General features: G+C 45.2%; 1 protein-coding gene across 1 annotated transcript in view; it reads left to right on the top strand.

The window, feature by feature from the left end:
• The window catches only part of maneal (mannosidase endo-alpha like), a 13,179-nt gene extending 6,812 nt beyond the window's left edge, over window positions 1-6,367 (top strand). The window contains exons 3-4 of the mRNA XM_042077459.1: window positions 2,741-2,817; window positions 4,355-6,367. Coding sequence (XP_041933393.1) covers window positions 2,741-2,817; window positions 4,355-4,991 — 714 coding nt within the window. The 3' untranslated portion in view covers window positions 4,992-6,367. The remainder of the gene's footprint in view (window positions 1-2,740; window positions 2,818-4,354) is intronic.
• The last annotated feature ends 13,633 nt before the right edge of the window (window positions 6,368-20,000 follow it).

Here is a 20,000-nt window from a genome sequence, read left to right as displayed (position 1 = left end):
CTAATAGGAAGCATCTCTTCTCGCTGTTATATTTCACGCTCCATAAGCACCCCCACACATACTCCTCACCCCCCCCCCCCCCTCCTCCTCTACTCACACACACACACATCTCCCCAAAGGCAGAATGGGCTGATGACAGTCCTGGCGAACTACCTGTCCCTGTGGTGCAGTCAGCAGCAAATAAACAAAACGATCTCCTCCTCCTCCTTCCTCTCTCTCTCTTACTCTCTCTCTCTCTCTCCCTCCCTCTTTCTCTCTCTTGGTTCTTCACTCTGTCTCTCCCACTCTCTTTCCCTCTCACTTTCTCTTTGTAGCTCTCCCTCTGTCTTTCTCTCACTCCTTCTCTCCTTTTCTCCTCTCTCTCTCTCTCTCTTTCTCTCTCTCTGCCTCTCTGTTTCTATGGTTTATGTAGCAGAACTAGGAGTGGGAGTTGAGAGGAGATGTCGTATAGAAGGGGAGGAGGGGTGAGCTGAAGGAGGAGCAGGTGGGGACGTGTGTGTGTATGTGTGGAGGGGGGACTCCACAGCATTCCACCTCCCAGGCCTTCAGTCATCTCAAACCACCAGTGACAAACTGACACCCAGAGAGTGGTGGGGGGTGGCAGTGGTGGTGGAGGGGGGGAGGGGGTAGTGCTAAACGCAATGTCACCATGGCAACTGTTTAGGAAGCCTTCGTTCAGCAGCTCTCTGCGCGTGCGCGCGCACACACACACACACACAGCACACACACACACACATGCACATACACACTGCGCCCGCCAGCCAGTGCCTGACTGCCTGCCTGGCTGCTGATGAGCCGAGCTGAAGGGAGGGAGGAGAGAGAGGAGCGGAGAGAGAGAGAGAGAGAGAGAGGGAGAGAGAGAGATGAAAGAGCAGAGAGAGAGAACGCGAGACAGAGGGAGAGAGAGAGAAAAGAGCGGAGAGTGGGTGGATGTTTGCAGGCCGCGTTCCTTCTCTACCTCCCTCCCTCCCTCTCTTGCTCACTCGCTCCTCTCCACTCTTTTTCGCGCCCACCTTCTTTTCTCAGCACCACCACATTCACCGGCCCACGGTTCGATCAAGCGTTTCATTGTCGGCAAGCTGAAGTGGCCCTTTCGGCTGACCCCTACGATAGCGACAAAAAACAATCCCAAAACAAACAGCCTCGGTGACTACGTGGTGCAGAACGGTGAACAAACACACACACACACACACACACACACACACACACACACACACACACACAGCATACCTTCACTCAGCTGTCGGAGCTGTCGTGGTGTTATGTATGATGTGCACAGCGAAGCGCATCGGCCTCCTGTGTATCCATAAAGCTTTCCGCAGCACAGTGGAAAGAATATGGCGCCGTGGCTCTTGTCCAAAGCCCTGTTATGAAGAAAGATGGTCATGGCTGCAGAGAGAGAGAGAGAGAGAGAGAGAGGGCTAGAGGGAGAGAGGAGAGCTTTTCATTCCTCATGCTCATGACGTTTCCTGGATTGTTTCGAGCATGTCCTTTCGAGCTCAGTAGTGGCAGTGTGGTAGTAGTTGACCGTTTCTGACTGATTATCAACCCAAGTATTTGCTGGTGATTCCATCTCTTATTTCCTCTGTGTTGCAGTCCAGTCTTTTTGTCCCGCAGTGGTGTCAGGCCGCACGCTAACAAGTGGATATCATTTTTTGTGTCGTTTCTATCGCCATGTGGGATAGCATGCCTTAACCCTTGACCACTGAACGTATTGTGCATGCTTGTACAGGGCATATTGGCATCTGAGACGTGAACCCAGAAAATCTATTTCAAGACCAGCCGGTAGACACCTCTTGTCAAGTTTCCTGACCAGTCCTCTTGCACACAATCTGACCTAATCGATCCAACGGCATCGACCATGACCTGCCCCTCCACACTGAAATAACTCGCTCCATTTGGAGAGAGAGAGAGAGACAGAGAGGGAGAGAAAGAGAGAGAGAGCGACAGAGAGGGAGATAGAGAGAAAGCGAGAAAGAGAGAAGACACCTGGCGCCCCTGACATTTGAGTCCCTCACACACAATCAGCCGTGCGGTGGGCAGAAGGTCGTCTAAGCGTCCTCTGAGTGGCGGCCAGCAGTGATGTGGCAGTGTGCGGTTACGGTGTCAGACGGGTGCCGGTGCCGCTGGCGTAGAGGAAAGGTCACCCGGTGAACAGCCAGTGATGGTGGCAGATGGTGCCCCACATTTGCAGCACAGGTAGTGGTAGAGATGGAAAGCAATCCGGCCCCCATTTTTGGCCCTGATCTGGCTCTGATCCGGCTCTGGTCTGGGGCTGAGATGTACAGCGGAGAGGACAGGTTGCCTTCAGCCATCCAGTCCACACAGGTCCTGTGTCCACATGCAAAATGGACTACAAAAAATCTGTTGTGATCTGGAAGGATTCACTTCGAAGCTGGACATCTTAGGAACTGTTTTTTTATGACTAAATTCTTAGATGTAAAATAGTAAGAAAAGAAGATATGTTTCATCTTAATTATAGTTATCACTTCCCAGAGAGCCACAAAATAGATACTGTATATTCAGTCCCATTATCTTCAGCCACTTCATTATGGGTTAAAAAGTCTGCTAACTGGACCAATTTGAACACCAGCGTCCACATTATTTGTGATTTCAAAGGCTAACCTGATTAGCTTGACAGGTAATGTTATGCTGTATAATGATGAAACAGAATAATGCATTGGCTAATGTTCCATTGACTAACTGCATTAGGGACTCTCTTTCCTTTCCTACCCCACAGGTGGCCTTCCACATCCAGCCGTATAAGGGCCGCACAGACCTCAGCATGCATGACAACATCAAATACATCATTGACAAGTAGGTTGGCTTATCATCTGCCATCTCCACTAGCTCAGCACTTGCAACAGTTGGGCCTGTGATTTGGCTGAAAAGGTTGTGGATATGTGAGCTTAGCAATAGCACATTAGAATAATATATATAATAATTTTATAATAGCACTTTTTTTAAATAATCTTTTTAACATTTTTCAGGCTGTGTCTTGTGGATTATATGTATATGTATAGGAAAGTGTTGTGTTTGTATGACTGCTGTAACACTAATTTCCCTTTGGTGATGAATAAAGTATATCTATCTATCTATATTTATATCTACCGGTATGTATATGTATGTGTGTGTGTGTGTGTGTGTGTGTGTGTGTGTGTATATATATATATACATACATACATATACATATACATACCGGTAGATATAAATATAGATAGATAGATATACTTTATTCATCACCAAAGGGAAATTAGTGTTACAGCAGTCATACAAACACAGTACTGTATAATGTTAAAAATGCATACCTGCACTTGAAGCTGCTAAATGAATAGACATACAAGTAAATATTCTCCCAGTGAAGGCCTCCCACTGTTTCCTCCTTGCTGTCCAGCGCAGAGCGTAGATCTGTCAAGAGCTGTCACCGGGCTCTAACCCACGGACAACAACACAGGGCTTACAACTCCTCCGCTCTCTGTATCGCTGTCCACCTACGCTTGAACCCACTGGATGGGTAGTGACACTTGAGCCAGCCAGCGTTATCTCCCCAAAGTGCAAAGCAGACTCAGACGCCTGAAATAGACTCAAAAAAAGGCACAAGAAGAAAAAGAGTGCCCTTTTGTTTTAAATATGTATGAGCCAGAAGGTCGCCACGGCCTCGATGCAGTCAATAGGCACTCCCAGTGGAAGTATTAACAGGTCGGCGTTAATTTGATAACCCGTCAGTCATGTCTCTGTCTAAATGGTGTGAATAGAGGACAAATTTGTTGAATTTAACTTTGGGGGTATTGAACGCCCCAATGTTAGCGAAACCGTGTGCAGCTTTTTTTTTTTTTTTTTAAATGACGCAATAGGGGGCCATGGTGTCCTTGTAGGCCGACCTGACATCGCAACCTTGAGATGTCAGCCAAGGTCTGCCGAGCACACGGCGAGGCTAATTGACGGTGGTCGTGCTAAGCGGAGTGTGACACCGAGGATAGATCACTGCATGCTGAACGCAGTCCGTTTCATGGGCACACACATCAGGCTACCGGTGCCAAGTCCCATCTCACCCACTGACATGGCCATCTGCCTATGGGAAGATCTGAGCAGAGATGAAAACCTTACAGGCTAATATGCACTGATGGCAACAACCGGATTCTAGTTTTCCTAGCTAGTGTGTGCACATTTCAAATTAGTATTTCTCTCATAAAAATTAAGACTGTGAATTGTCAATATTTCAGTCCTATAGTTAATTTGTACTAAAACAATATTATATATCAATTAAACCTTTACATTGAAATTTAATGTATGATGATGTAATGCATTAGTGATTCATGTAGTATATTTTAATGCTTACAATCACTTCTCCTAGGTATGGTAATCATGGAGCCTTCTATAAATTCAAGTCCAACACGGGGAAAATTCTGCCTCTCTTCTACATCTACGACTCGTACCTGACCCCTCCCGAGGCCTGGGCTGACCTTTTGACCTCGAGCGGGGCCCACAGCCTGCGGGGCACCCCGTACGACGGGATCTTCATCGGCCTCATCGTGGAGGAGCGGCACAAGCACGACATCCTGGCAGGGGGCTTCGACGGCATGTACACCTACTTCGCCTCCAACGGCTTCTCGTTCGGCTCGTCCCACCAGAACTGGAAGGCCATCAAGGCCTTCTGCGACGGCAACAACCTGCTGTTCGTGCCTAGTGCCGGACCGGGCTATGTGGACACCGCTGTGCGGCCCTGGAACAACCACAACACCCGCAACCGGGTCAACGGCCGCTACTACGAGACGTCACTGCAGGCCGCGCTGTCGGTCAGGCCCGAGGTCATCACCGTCACGTCCTTCAACGAGTGGCATGAGGGCACGCAGATTGAGAGGGCGGTGCCCAAGAAGACGGTTACGCGGCTCTATCTGGACTACAAGCCCCACAATGCCGATCTCTACCTGGACATCACCAGGAGGTGGGCGGAACAGTTTAGCAAAGAGAAGGAGCAGTGGCTTATGTGAAATGTCGTGCCTGTGCCTGTGAAGTGCGGTGAAGTGCATTGTGGGTGTCTGTGCGGAGTGCTGTATGTGGCGTGTGTATCTTGTGGCGTTCCTCTAAGATGGACTGAACAGGATTGCAAGACTGTGCAACCGTCACCTTCTCTTCACCTTGATGGGCTTTTATCTGCCATCTCTTTTACCTGGGCAGCTCTTGTACCAAGGACAGTTACATATCTACTGCTCTCCTGTACTCTGCTATAAACAGCCAGCCGCTACAATGAGCTAGAATAAAGGTTGCCTCTCTCTCCGTCTCTCTCTCTATTCCACCACCCGTCTCTCTCTTCCTCTCTTTCTCTCTTTCTCTCTCTCTCTCTCTCTCTCTCTCTCTCTCTGGGTGGTTGCATAATGCTAAATGCTCTCTATTCAGAATGCAATCTCTAATGTCACAGATGCCATTTTATAATTCTCACAACCAAATCACCTACACTTCGTCTCTTCGCACAACAGTCTGTGTTATCTGTGGCCTGCACTTTGCTGGAATATCAGTATTACATGTAATATTTCTGCTGTGGAGGAAGATAGTTTTTTTTTTCTGTGGATAGACAAATACACCGTGATGGGATTTAAAGGTGCAGTCCGTGATCTGAGTTTTGTGAAAGATTGATGTTTAAGCTTAACAGCCAATCAGATTAGTCAGTTCTTCCTTCCATGCCTCTAAAGCACCATGAAGGCACCAGAATGTCTAAGATTTTTGATGGCTTGTTGTGAGGCACAATGTTTGTTTCCGATTTACAGACCCTGTGTACAAAAGTTTTTTTAGTGCACACACTGAAAGGACAGTTTGAGGACCGTGAACAGCAATGCACTGAATTGGACAAATATAGTGAATGGAATCAGAATCATAGACTGCACCTTTAATACAGTCTGATGTTTTAATCCTGGAACATTTTTTCTTGAGAATCACATTTTATTGTAACCATGTTTTACATTTTGTAGAAAGGTATTCATTACCAAAATAAATCATGTGTGAAGTCAAAAATCAACATAATCTGGAATGGATCTGGAATTTTACAAAAAATGTATGGCAATCTTTTTCCCTTCTACACTGGAATATCCATTCACCATCACTAGGCATGATTTATCTTACATATGAATCTGGACGTATGACGGATGTTGGACGGTATAACTTGACAGGACCCTGAGCAACTAATTTCCCCTCTCCTCTGAGGCACGATCTGCTGTATGATAGAGCTCAGGCCATGTCTCCATCCAAAGGGAGGTATTAATCACTGGTTGGTTGGCATTTGGCTGCAGGAGCACCTCCACATAGAGTGACTGATTGCCAGTGCTGTCACAGCAGTTTGAGACCTGCCAGCTTCTGTCAGAGCTCACACACACATACAGACAGATGCACACAAACACATAGAAAGGCACATACACACTCATATTCACTTACATACAATCTCACATATACAGGACATATACGCTCACATACACACACACAGGCAAACACACAGACTCAGATAGACTAACATACACACCCAACGAATACCCCAACTACAACTCCAAATCAGAAAAAGACACTGTAAAATTCAAATAAAAAAGAATACGCAAATCTCGCAAACCCATATCTAGCTGCAAAAAAGACATTGACAACATCAATAATGTTTGCCTTTTTCATGAAAAATAAACAGTATGTTCATTTTGAATTTGATGCCAGCAACATGTTTCAAAAGAAGTTGAGACAGGGGCATGTTTACCACTGTGCTGCTTTCACCTCTTCATTTAACAACATTCTGTAAATGTTTAGGAACTGAGGAGACCAGTTGCTAGTTTTGAGAATTAACTATTTTCCCATTCGTGCCCGATATAGGATTTCAGTTGCTCAACAGTGTGGGGTATTCTTAATCATGTTTTTCATTCCATGAGGCATCTAATTTGACAGGTCTGGACTGCAGACAAGCCATTTTGGCACCTGGACTCTTCCTCTATGGAGAAATACTGTTTAAGTATGTGCAGAATTCATTTTGCCATTGTTTTCCTGAAATATTCAAGGTCTGCCCCGAAAAAGACATTGCCTGGAAGGCCGTATGTGTTTCTCAAAACCTGTATACATCATTCATCATTGATTGTGCCTTGCCAGATGTGCAAGATTCCCATGCTGTAGGCACTAATGCGTCATCAACGCTGGGTTTTGAACTGAGCACTATAACAAGTTGGATAGTTGGATAGGACCTCTCCTCTTTAGCCCAGAGCAGTCCATGATTTCCAAAAAGAATGGGAAATGTTGATTCATCTCACCACAGGACCATTTTCCACTTTACCTCAGTCCATTTTAAATGAGCTCAGACTCAGATAAGACGGTGAATATCTTTATCACGTCTAAATACAATTTCTCTTTTGGTAAGGTTTACACTAGCATTTGTGATTGAGTATCAAACTGTGCTCATAGACAATGATTATCAGAGGTTTCTTGAGCTCATACAATGATTTTCATTACAGAATCAGGCCTGGTTTTAATGCGGCCATCCAATATTGTCTTTCAGCTCTGTCCCTTGTTTGCAATGATTTCTCTGGATTCTCTGAATATTTTATGTATTATGTACTGTAAATGATGAACAATTTCATGTTAAGAAGCATTATAATTATATTGCTTCATAATTTGTCAACACAGCTTTACACAGTGATGAATACCTCTACATTTTTACTTCTAAGAGACATTGCCTTTCTGGGATGCTCTTTTTCATACCCAATCATGTTGCCAGTTACCCTAATTAGTTGTAAAATATTCCTCATTTTGTTTTCTTTATCATTACACAACTTTATCAGCATTTTCTTGGACCCGTCCCAACTTATTTTGAAATGTGTTGCTGGTATCAAATTTGAAAAGAATATATGTAGTCATAGTCATATCTGTCATTTTCAACATTTGATATGTTCCTTTTTGCAGCTAAATGAGTTTATGAGATTTACAGATGATCACATTCTGTTTTTATTTGCATTTTACACAACGTCCCAACTTTTTCTGATTTGGGGTTGTAACTAAAAGACTGTGTTCTCCTTTGAGGTTCAACACAGAATCCCAACATGACTGGGTCATGCCTTATTGGCTGTCCCAGCACCACACTCCACATGTGGGTATGGGAAGGTGTTACCTACCTTCATGGGCTTCGGAAAAACCTTTCTCCGAGTGAAAACATCATCATTCCGCGTCATTCACGTCACTTAATGTGTGAGTCAGAGGTCGGAAACTGGGGCTAGATTATGCTAACAGAGTTGCCCAGTTAGGCGCTCTTCATCACTTTTGTCGTCACGTTGTAGTTCGTGTGTCGTCCATATGGCCTTTCATGTCCAATAGTTTTAATGTGAACTTGGGAATTTGCCGTTTTTGTCACTTGAAAGCTGCATCTCATTCTTTCACGAGCATCTTACACTATATTTTAAGCAAATACAGTTGTTTGTTTAGGATTAGTGAGTGTATGTTTTAACCTTTGTTGTGGCATCCGTGTTTGTCACACATTCTGATGGCAAAGCACATGAACACTTGCTGTCGGAAAAACAAAGTAGCCATGGGGGCGGTCCTTGTCATTCCGAGGTGCCCTGAATGCATTAGTTGTGTGTGTGTGGGTGACGTAGGGGTGGAGGGCGTTAACTGTGTGTGTGTGGGGGGTTAGAGTTTAGGGACGCTGAGCAGAGAAGCAGTGGTGCTTGTTTTGTCCAGCAGAGTGCCCACGGCTCTCTCTGCACAGCTGAGCTCCCTCTTTAAACGCACAGGTCAATTAGGAAGCAGTGGGGCAGGGCAAGATCCTTCAGGACAGCTGAATGCCACGCTCAGATACCTCCGCCCTACATACAACTCGCTCGCTCACTCACTCGCTCGTCCGCTCATCCATTCGTCCGTCCGAACGGTCCCTTAACTCCTTCGCCCACCCGCTTGCCAGCTCACCCTCGGTCACCCATCAGCGTTTGACACTAGACGCACAGGCTTGAGAAATGTCAGCTCCCCCAGCACACACCCGCACGTTACGTCCTTGCTCATAATGGCGGCATGCCTATAGCTGCGAGAAGGGTAGTGGTGTGTGTTTGTGTGGGGGGGGTCACTGCTCCGTGACGAGGTGGGAGCAGAGAGATGGATGAAAATTGCAAGCGACAGACGAGGCGCTGGGAGACGGGCGAGGCCGTCTTGCTTTCTCTGAACCCGACGTTCACGCCTGAACTCCGCTTCGCACTGCATTGTCCTCCATCAAGCTGACGGGAGACACATCAGTTCGACACGTCCATCACGGGACGCCGAGAGTGGGAGTGAGTGACAGAAAGAGAGAGAGAGAGGAGGGGAGAAGAGAAAAGACGAGAAGCTCCTCTACTCCCTCAAAAACCTCAGGCACTATTTGAAAATCATTGTCAAACCTGAAGGCAAGTGACAGTTAAAAGGGAAAAACAAAAAAAAAGAAAATAAAAGTGGTAAAGAAATCCATCTAAATGCAGCTCGGGGGTAAGACGGCGGGAAAATGTTTTCCTCTGAGTTCAAGTGCACTCAAAAAGCTGCAGTACATTTTGCTTGTTCAATAATGCATAACACTGGAAGAGTGGGTGGGCGGAAATTAAATTAAATTTCACAAAAAGAGTTGCCTTTGCCACGTACCACAAGGGACTCTTAATGCACTTTCTGGAGTCTTGCACACAATCTGTCACTCAGCCGCAGGAAGTCAAGTCATCAGAACTGTACTCTTGGAACGCAGTATTCCGCCATGTAAACATAAGTGGGTTTTGTAACCAAACCTGACAGGGACATGGTTCCTGCAGCAGGCACATACCAAACTAATGACTGATATTTATTTTTGGAGAAAAGGGGGGGGGGGGTTAATAGAGGGGGTCTGCCCTTGCTTTTTTTTTTTTTACTGCTATATTTTTTCCAGCTCATTTAACTGTTATTGAAATCAGCCTTGGGACCTGTCAAAGTCCCCTCTGCACAACATGCAGCCACAAACAGCCACAATTTAGGTTTATAGGGCAATTTACGATGCCACTCTGATCTTCTGAAGTCACAGAAGTTGGCAAAGTTTTCTGGAAAGGTTTTAAGGTCTGTTCCGTCCTTACTTCTCCACAAACTTGTCACAGTGACTGCCAGCGGGAGCTTGGCAGGCGTGAGGCTTTTGTGCCGTGTCATGCTTTTCTTATCAGACCACAGGGGACCCACTAAAACTCAGTGGTCTTAAGGGTGGGAATACTGCCGAGTCATGCTATGAACTAAAATGGCACTACAGGACCAACGACGACTGGTTGAAGCCACACAAGGGGAAGATTGCTTTTTTATCACTTTATTTTTCAAGTTTTTAACAGTAATATTTGCAAACACGCAACATAAATCCCTACCACCCCCTCCCACACACACAAAAACACACAGGGGGGAAGATTGTTGTTATTGCGTTACCACTATTGTTTGTGTGTGTGTGTGTGTGTGTGTGTGTGTGTGTGTGTGTGTGTGTGTGTGTAAATAGATGAACAGACTCAGTGCTCTAGCAGATTGGGCAAATAAGACAATCCAGCCTGGATTTAGTAAGTAAGTAAATTTATTTAGTATAAATTAGGATTTAGTAAATCAGCATCTCTGTGTGTTCCCTGTTAAATTGCAGATCCATTTGCGATGATGAAGATACAAAATCACTGCGGAGGGGGCAGCACAAAAATGGAAGGGGCCTGGAAACAGTGGTCCAGAGAGTCAGTGGCTATACACTGAATTAAACACTAGATCATGCTGTGTTTGTCTGAAGCTGCATGAGGCTTTGATTTAGTCATTCCTGGAGGTAACTTATATCTGTCCAGACTAGCTGAAGCTTACCCAGATGGGCATGTAATACATGTTATTCCAACAGAGTAGGCTACGTCTACACGAAACCAACGGGTGCATTTTTTTAGGAGACAGAAAAAAATATTTTAATATGACAAACAAATGGTTTGTTTTGTTCTGACAAGCAGAGTGTCAGGTTGAGTGTAGTGGCTGAGTTGAGGGGTGGGGGGCAGGCTATGTCGTCATAAAATTTCCGGCTCTGCCATCTACATGGCAAAAGTTAACCGGTGGTTTCAAAAAATCCCTCTTCGGAACCCTGGTTGCAAAAACTATCGGTTACAGCCTCCTAAAAACCAGCGTCGTGTAGAAGGCCCCACAGATGCTATGAGAAACTTTCTGAGCATAGCCACATGGTTGCCATTGTTACCCTTTACTTCAAATGCCCCCAAAATAGCCTTCTTATGTGTTGTTTTACCCTCGCTCTATAATATATAATATAACCTCTATGCCAACTAAAAAGACAATCATTATTTTTTATCTTTATTAGGAAGACATAAAATATTATTCTTCCTGCTCTCCTATTCTTCATAGCATAAAGACACAATGTTCTTTTTGAAGCTTCCGAAAATTACGTTTTCTCTCAGAGGCTTAGTGAATTGTTCCTCCCAAAGATAGAAAGCTTTTATCAGCTCTTTCAATTACTTATGGTGGCTGGGGTTCCCCTTAGAGGAACAATACCTTTTAGATTGGCTGCCATATCTCTATACAGTGGCTCATCTGCCTTGAGCCTCCTTGTTGCTCTTATATCTGCATGTCTGTGTACTGTGTATTGCGTACATAATTTTAGAAACATACACAAAGGAAAATACTACATGACAATTTTATGGTGCTTTTATCTCTTAGCAAAATGGATCTGTGCTATCAAATAACATCCAGTAGCCTGAAAGGTTGTGGGTTCAATTTCAGGTTGCTACTGGAATTTCTCTGAGGAGAATGGCCTTTGTAATAATGGGCATATGTAAGTCGATAAAAGCGTCAGCCAAATTAATAAGTAAGTAATTAAAGGTTTAGTCAGTGATTGTGCGCGATTTCAAGCCCATAACATTTTTTGTCACATTCAGCAATCATCTCCTCACAACCCGCTAGTTGCCCATTCCGTGAGTACACTGTACAAAAAAATGGTCTCTGTAGGCAACCCAGGCTCCGAAAACTGGAAACAAAGAAAGTGGGGGCAGCCTGTCCACCAAACAAAAATGAAACCCTGTGTGGAGTGTCTCTGGGAGTACTGAAGGTAGGGGTGAGCTACCTCTCTAGTGTGTTTCATTTGGTCCTTGGTTAAAATGGTGTAATGAAATGAAAAAAACATCTGCTAATAAGTTTACATAAACATTTACATGATTTCCTGCGCAATCGCTGACTGCACCTTTAAGACTAGAAAACTGAGAATCACTGAGTGTTGTATATTAATACATTAATAATTATTTTCGTATGTTTTGGGAGAAAATGTCCAAAATGTCAGTAGGTTAGGCCAAAGTCACTGTGGCACAGCAGAGAGCTGAAATCACTGGCACATGGAAATCAGTGAGCCAAGGTGAAGTACATACAGTACACTGCCAAGAAGATTAGGTGTGGATCAGACCTGGACATCACTTTGTAGGCCAGCATTAGTGATTTGAATTTTGTAGGCCAGCATTAGTGATTTGAATCAGCATTAGCGATTTGAACGTGTGCCCATTTGATCAGACGCGCTGCCTCGTTCTGTCGTTAGAAGGGCCTTACAGTTACTTCACAGTTACAGTTAGAGGTTTACCTCTACTGTGGCACAGGCATAGGGTCATTACAGGGTCATTAGAGAGACAAGACAAGAGTGAGCTGTGATGTTTCTGTCAGGGCTCACGTCTCCTGTTGGGGCCCAGGGATTGTTATAGACAGTGCCACGCAGAGATGTAATGGAGGCTAAACGCAAGTAAACACAGTTTACCCACCTCTGAAATTTCAGAAATAGAGTTTATCCACCTCTTATTAGAGTTTATCCACCTCTCGAAAGAGTTTATTCACCAATTGCAACTTTTAACATTCAAAAATCACTGTATTATCCACATTCACAATTATGTACACTCATGAACACTCAGGAACCATTTAGTAATACCACTGGTTTTGCTATAAACAATGGACAATAACCTCCACTGTCATCAAACATGTTCTGAATGCCTTTTTTAAAAATCTGATACCACAGTCCACATCACCGTGATCACAGAATTAATAGTTTACCCACCTCTTATTTTACCACTACACCCCTGGTGCCCCGGTTTTCTGGGTTGTTTGTATGAAGACAGGGAGTTGTGAATTATTTGTGGTAGGGGGTGTATTATACAGCTGTATCTGTTAAGTCTCGCTCGACGGTGCACTGGCATCATTGCAGAGTATGTTGATGTTTTGTGTTGTGTTGATGTTCGAGGAAGTGACTGATGGCACAAGTCCTCTGTGAGGGTACGGGTACTGTGCTGTTGTTTGGCGTGTTGTTTGAGGTGAGAGAGAGAGAAAGAGAGAGAGAGAGAGCGAGAGGGAGGGAGAGAGAGACAGAGAGAGGGAGAGAGAGAGATAACTGAAGTTTGAAGGGTACAAGTACTGTGCTGTTGTTTGGATGAGGCGAGTGAGAGGAGAGAGAGTGAGGGAGGGAGAAAGAGAGGGAGAGAGAGCAAGGAATGGAGAGGAAGAGAGCAAGGGGGACAGAGAGAGAGAGAGAGAGGGAGGGAGGAGGGAGTGACAGAGGGAGAGAGAGAGAGAGAGAGAGAGAGCTGTGAGGTTGCTGTCAGGGCTGTGGGGATAGCTGGAGGCTGCTGCGGGAACATTGGCATCCGTGCAGCTCTTCCTGTCTGATAGTGATGATGGTGATGGTGACAGGCAGGCAGAAAGCAATCTGCTGGAGCACTGAGTCTGCAACGCAGAGAGGTGCATCTGTTGATCTGTACACACACACGCAAATGCAAACACACAAACACATTCACACACTCACGTACAAACACACACATTACAGTACAAGCTCACGCACACATACACACTCATTCAAGCTCACGTACACATAAACACACACACACACACCCACACACACACACAGACAAACACACACCACACAAACACACATATAAACTCATTCAAACACACACACACACACACACACACACACTCATTCAAGCTCACACACATCTACACACACATGCACACACACACATGCACACAAACACTTTCTCTCTATCTGTCTCACTCACTCTCACTCTCTCTGTTTCTCTCTCTCTCTCACACACACACACACACACACACACACTCAAACACACTGCCCACCTATCACTAGAAAACATCTCCCTCAGCACAATTTCCAATGGTACTGATGTATGCACCCTGATCATTATGACACAATAATTATTATATATACCTCCACAGCCAAATGGATTCCCTGTTAAATGCCTGTGTTCAATTACAGAGGCATTACAATTGTGAGCTCATATTGTCATGACGCCAGTTGTCGCATCCATGTCTTTAGTTCTGGTGCATTATGACCTCACAATTAGCGCCCTATTATCACATCATAATCGCTTCCACTCATGTGGTCCCTAAAAACCATAATCTGCAATGGCACATCAGCCGCTCAGCCGATAACATTGTATAATCGCATCTTGTCAGTGCCTCAGTGTGTGAAACCTCTCCCTCCTCAGTTGTTGCAGGGGCTGGGAGCGGTCTGTTCGTGTCAGAGCTAGCGTGCTACTGGAGCACAGAAATACAGCACGCATTGGTCATATAATTAACGCCGAATGTCAACAGCCTTTGGCAAAACGGCAGATTTGTTTAATGAAAAGCTTCTGAAGGTCACCCAGCCTTTGCGTTGGATGGGCTCCAGTGCGTCCGGATGATTTGAGGACTTGCTTCCACAGTCCTAATTACACACGCATTGGTGCAGAGAGAAGAGGGTTTTACTTTTCTTTTTTTCATTAAGACGGAAAAGAACAGAGGGAGACTGAAGGGAGACTAAAACTATACCGGATAAAAAAAAAAGTGCAATGGGATTGTCTCGAGACATAAAACCACCCACACGCAAAATGACCTTGACTGGAAAGTGTTTCTAATTTGTTTGTGACATAAAACTCAAAATGGCAAATGTAATCGTTCTGCCATATAATAAGATTGGATTTCATGGTCCTGTAGTATATTGGTGGAAATGTGAAGTCACTTGTATAACGTGGTGTGGAGCAGATACCTTTTTTAAGAGCTTGGAGCTGAATTAGCTCCCCTCCCTCACCTATCCATACCACACCTGTGTATCAGACCATGTCGCATTAAATTGACATTGAATCAGTTGAACAAGACTAAACATTAATTTTTGCACCAGAGGCACAGTCATGTCAGTTTCCTTTGTCTGGTCATTTGTGGTCATGGGTACATGTTGGCGTTAACAATATGTGTCAAATGACACAACAACAGTGCCATTCATATCAGCATTCATATCAGTAATCGTCACGACAAGCTCTCAGAATGATACTACGAGAGCTCATTAGGATGCTATGACATCTAACATGCTATGACATATAACACAATGACATGTATGACATGATCAGAGCTGACATGCCATCTACAAACAATGGTAAGATGACACTATAAAATCATTGCACTTTAACTGTCATTGAGACCAGAAACTGTGACAACTGCCATTACACATTTATGAGTCACTTGAGATGTGTATGGTATGTTTAATGTATGTTTTTCATGGTATGGTGTGTTTTACATGAGTGAAAAAGGTACTGGAACAGGCTTGTTGGATGTGTAGTTGAGGTTTGGGTGGATTCTTCAGACACGACTCTTACACAGCCCAAAGGGGGAAATGTAAGTGATGGAGAATCATTTTCATATAGCTCAGAGTACCATTTTACAGTAAGCATGAAAATATGATGTGCATTTCATGATGGGAGGACACACTGGCTTTTAAATGTAAATCCTTCAGGCTTTCAGGGGAATTTACTGTCAGCTGACCAGATAAAGGATGTTGTAGAAGAATCCTCTGGTGGGAGGACACATGTGGCATACTAGGAATATGCCACATAATGGGGGAGAGAAATTGTGTTTAGAAGCTGCTTCTGGAAGGCCATCAATCACTGTTGAAGTGGGGAGAGGAGAAGGGGAGGAGGGACGGTTGGAGAGAGGGTGGAGTGGAGTGAAGAGGCCGATCAGAATTTCTATCTGCTTCAAAAAGGCTGCACAGTACGGGGAGACACACTCTCTCATTGTCCACAGTTCTCCTCCAAAAGCTCCTGAGAGCCGGTGAAGAGATGAAGGGGCTGAGGATGTGGAGGAGTGGGGAATGTGGGGGATGTGGAGGAGTGGGGAATGTGGGGGATGTGGAGGAGAGGGGGATGTGGAGGAGAGGGGGATGTGGGGGATGTGGAGGAGTGAGGGGTAAAACAGGGCTCACGCTAAGTGACAGCGCTGCACATGCCTCAACTGGGGTTCACCTGCCGTCTGGGTTTCAACTGGGCCAGTTGCCTGAGGCTCCACTGCCGGGGTGCATTCCCTGAAAACACAATTGTGAAACGGCCATCATTTTGAGAGAGATCATTTTGTGTATTGCCAAAGCTATAGGTGTGACAAACTAGGTATCGTCTGCAATGAACATTTAGTAGTGTAGTAGGCTATGTATGAAAAAAAGATAAAAGAAAAACTCTCTCTCTCTCTCTCTCTCACCATAGTGGCTGTATAACAGTGGAACAGCATCCCAGTTCCAGGTATGCTGTGGGGAGAGGACCAGCAGCAGGCCGAGAGCTGTCCATCAGCCCCATTAGACCAGGCCAGGCCATGAATGCTAAATGCCACGCACCCACATGCGCAGTGTGGCGCTGCTCCACTTAAAACAAAAAAGCACTCACATTAGTCCCAGTGACCTGAGACTGGGCAGACAGCGAGAGCTCCAGGGCACTGAGGCAGTGTGAGGGAACAAGTATGATCCTCCTACATCCACCACTGCCAGAAAGCAAAGGCATTTCACGGGAGACTGTGCCTTTCTCATGTCATTACCTAAATTTGTTCCAGTAAAAATAGAAGTCTCTTTCCGCACATACTCCCACCCCACGCCAACACCCCCCCCCCCACCCCCCCACCCCACACACCCCACACACATACACACACACTGAACGCTGTCTGTGTGAATTAAGTGAATTAAGACTATAAGCGTGTAGCACACTGCTCTATTCTTTAAGTAGGTGCTTCCTTAGATTGACCTTAGATGATTCCCCAAGGTCACCCACCGCCTGCTATCTGGGGCGCTGGGTACTGGAGCACGTGAGGGAGGTTTTTCTCTACAGCCCCAGTCAAAAGTGCTCCAGTGTGACGTGTAGTGTGCAGCCACTGAGAAGGAATGAGGGAATGTGGAACAGGGACACTATCTGGGACAACAGTGTTTTTTTATTTCTTCTTTTTTTCTTCCTGTTCTGACAACATCCAGTCAAATGAACTCTACCTTCCACAGCTGGGCGAAGCGTTCTGAGGTTCAAACTTGGTTCACTGAGCGAGACGTGTCCCAGTTTTCTGGATGTTTCTAATAATGGTGCACAGAGACAAACAGTTGGGGATGCAGTCCTACATTGTTCAGTTGACAGTTGCACACACACACACGCATGGACACACATGCACGCACGCGCACACACACACACACACACACTGATAAAAAGACACATACAGCACAGTAGGTTTGTCTTTCTTCCTTTCCAAATTATTTGTATTTGTTTAATGTTTTTTATCGGTTGAATGAATACACTACAAATTCACAGGACATACTTGGTTTCATAGCATTAGTAATGGTGATGTCACCCATGACATACCCTCGACCCTCTTACAATAGCACTCCTCTCCTATGTGAACCGCCACTCCTTGTTTCAATTCAAAGTTGTGCATATATCTACAATAAAACTATCCAACATATAATCACTGCCACGTAGGATGTAAAAGTTCCTTGTTAGAAATACCCATTTACATTAAATTCTGTGACCAGGTCTTTTGCTGCAAATAGAAGTTTACAAAACAGAAAAACACACTCGCAAAGTCCTATAAAGCATCTCAGCACTAGTGGAAAATTCCTACGGCTATGGACTGCTCTCTGTCTCTGTACACGGTGCAGTCTGCTTGGACCTGCTGTCCCTGAGGACACATGGGCTCATTTGGCATCCCCCAGCAGCCCTTGCACATATCACATTTACTGCTTAACCAGTCCATTGGAGACGCACGGCCCCGCTCAACACGGGTCACATATCAGGGCTGCTTCTGAAAGACAGTAGAGAGAAAGGGTGGAGAGAGAGAGAAGGAGAGATGGGTAGATAGATAGATAGAGAGAGAGAGATGGGTAGATAGAGAGAGAGGTGAGAGGGGACCATGCGGGGGCCCTGGTATCAAATGAAGGGCTAAAATGACAGATTACAGCGGTGAGGAGAAAGTGTACGTGATCTCAGCGGTCAGCACGATGTAGATAAATGGCCCTCATCAGACTCTGCTGACGTGGCGCCCCCGATTAAATGGACCGAGCAGGAGAGGAGCAGGGAGCTGAGCAAGGCCGAGGAGAGAGAGAGAGAGAGAGAAAGAGAGGGAGAGAGAGAGAGAAGAAAGTAGGGAGGGAGGTGTGGAGGGAGAGATGGAGAGAAGGAAGGATAGAGAACTGGCTGGCGGAGGGAGGAGGTGAGCCTATCCTGCTAGCTGGTCCATCGGACTGTCAAAACTTAAATGTTTTCAGTTTGAGGCGCCGGCGCCCGATTTGCTCTGTTGCTTGCTCACTCGCTCACTGAGCCCGAGTCTGAGTCAGCCAGAATGTCAGCGATTCGTTTTATTGAAGCAGGAGGCAGTTTGTGCAACACACACTTTAACACTTCATTGAGGAAAGGGCCACATTTGTCTACTTAAGAGGAAATCGAGCTTAAGTTTTGAGATAGTGGATTTAGCTCTTGCCTGAGTTCTCTGCTTGCCAGACCCAAAACTCTGTGTCTGGGTGGGATTGCTGTTAATGGCCTGTATAGTTATTGCTCTGCAGTGAACACAAAAAGGAGCATAACATTCAACAACCTGAATAAACTCTTCACCTCTCTGACTGTCAATGAATGTATACTCCAGACAGATGGTAGAGGTGTGCTTTGGTAAATACTGACTAATAGCCTCAAAGACAAATCCATTTACAGTTAGTCACAGTGGACTTGTAGGCCAGAGTACAGTAGCCTGCAGAATTATCCTAATGATTTGTGTGGAAAGAAATCCAATTTCTTAGCTAATTGGCAGCTGTTTTTGGTTTGCACATCCACAGCACACCCGCACAGTAACAACAACACATACGTGTGTTTGCCAAAACAAAGCACTTCCAGACAGTTGTTTATGGCAGGTAACTGTCTGATAGTATATGCTGACAATTTTTCATCCCACATAATTAAATAAAATATGCCTGCTATAATCAAGTGCAGTTTTCTAACTAGCGCTGGGAAGCAGCTCTCACTTCACACTGGGGTGCAGTTGAAACACCATTAATCAGATGTCAGTATTTGCATAATTAATGAGAGGTCAGTAATTAATCACGGCACATTCACCAACGGACGTGTCCTCACTCGAGGGTCTGTTTCAGGGCCTGACGAGCTTGCCGAAGTCACCGACAACAGTGGTGGAGAATTGATTGCCCGATCACACACACACACACACACACACACACACACACACACACACACACACACACACACACACACACACACACACACACGTGACTCGCAGTTAACTGGCCACACTTGTGTCTTGATGAGCCCATAAGTCTGGACAAAAGAGAAAACCCCACTGCTCAGGCACTTCTGCAATGGCTCTCTGGCTAGAAATAATGAAACGGCAGTGCGCGCCCGGAGAAAAATGAACTCTGTCGGGGGCAAAATCCTTCTGTAATGAAAACTCGCCAGCTCCACCAGGTCTGCCCGACATGTGCATAGGACATTGGCTTGAAGGTTACCTGCAGCAAGAGCAAATCAAGTGTTAAAACCCTTCTGCAGGGGAGTTTCGAACATTCTAACAGAAGATTCTATTCCGCAACAGTCTAAGGTTCTAAAATTCCATGCTGAATTCAATGAACCCAGATATTCTTTAAAACATTCAATTTCCAACGTTCCCATCACAGATTACGCTTAAGGGTTAAGAAGACAGGAAATCTATTTTCTCGCCCCAGTGCCTTTTCCCCTGCTGCTGGG

The sequence above is a fragment of the Alosa sapidissima genome, chromosome 21 (genome assembly GCF_018492685.1).
Source record: "Alosa sapidissima isolate fAloSap1 chromosome 21, fAloSap1.pri, whole genome shotgun sequence".
Classification (NCBI taxonomy): domain Eukaryota; kingdom Metazoa; phylum Chordata; class Actinopteri; order Clupeiformes; family Clupeidae; genus Alosa; species Alosa sapidissima.
The sequence above is the reverse complement of the archived record's forward strand: the minus strand, read 5'-3'. Positions and strand labels throughout refer to the sequence as shown.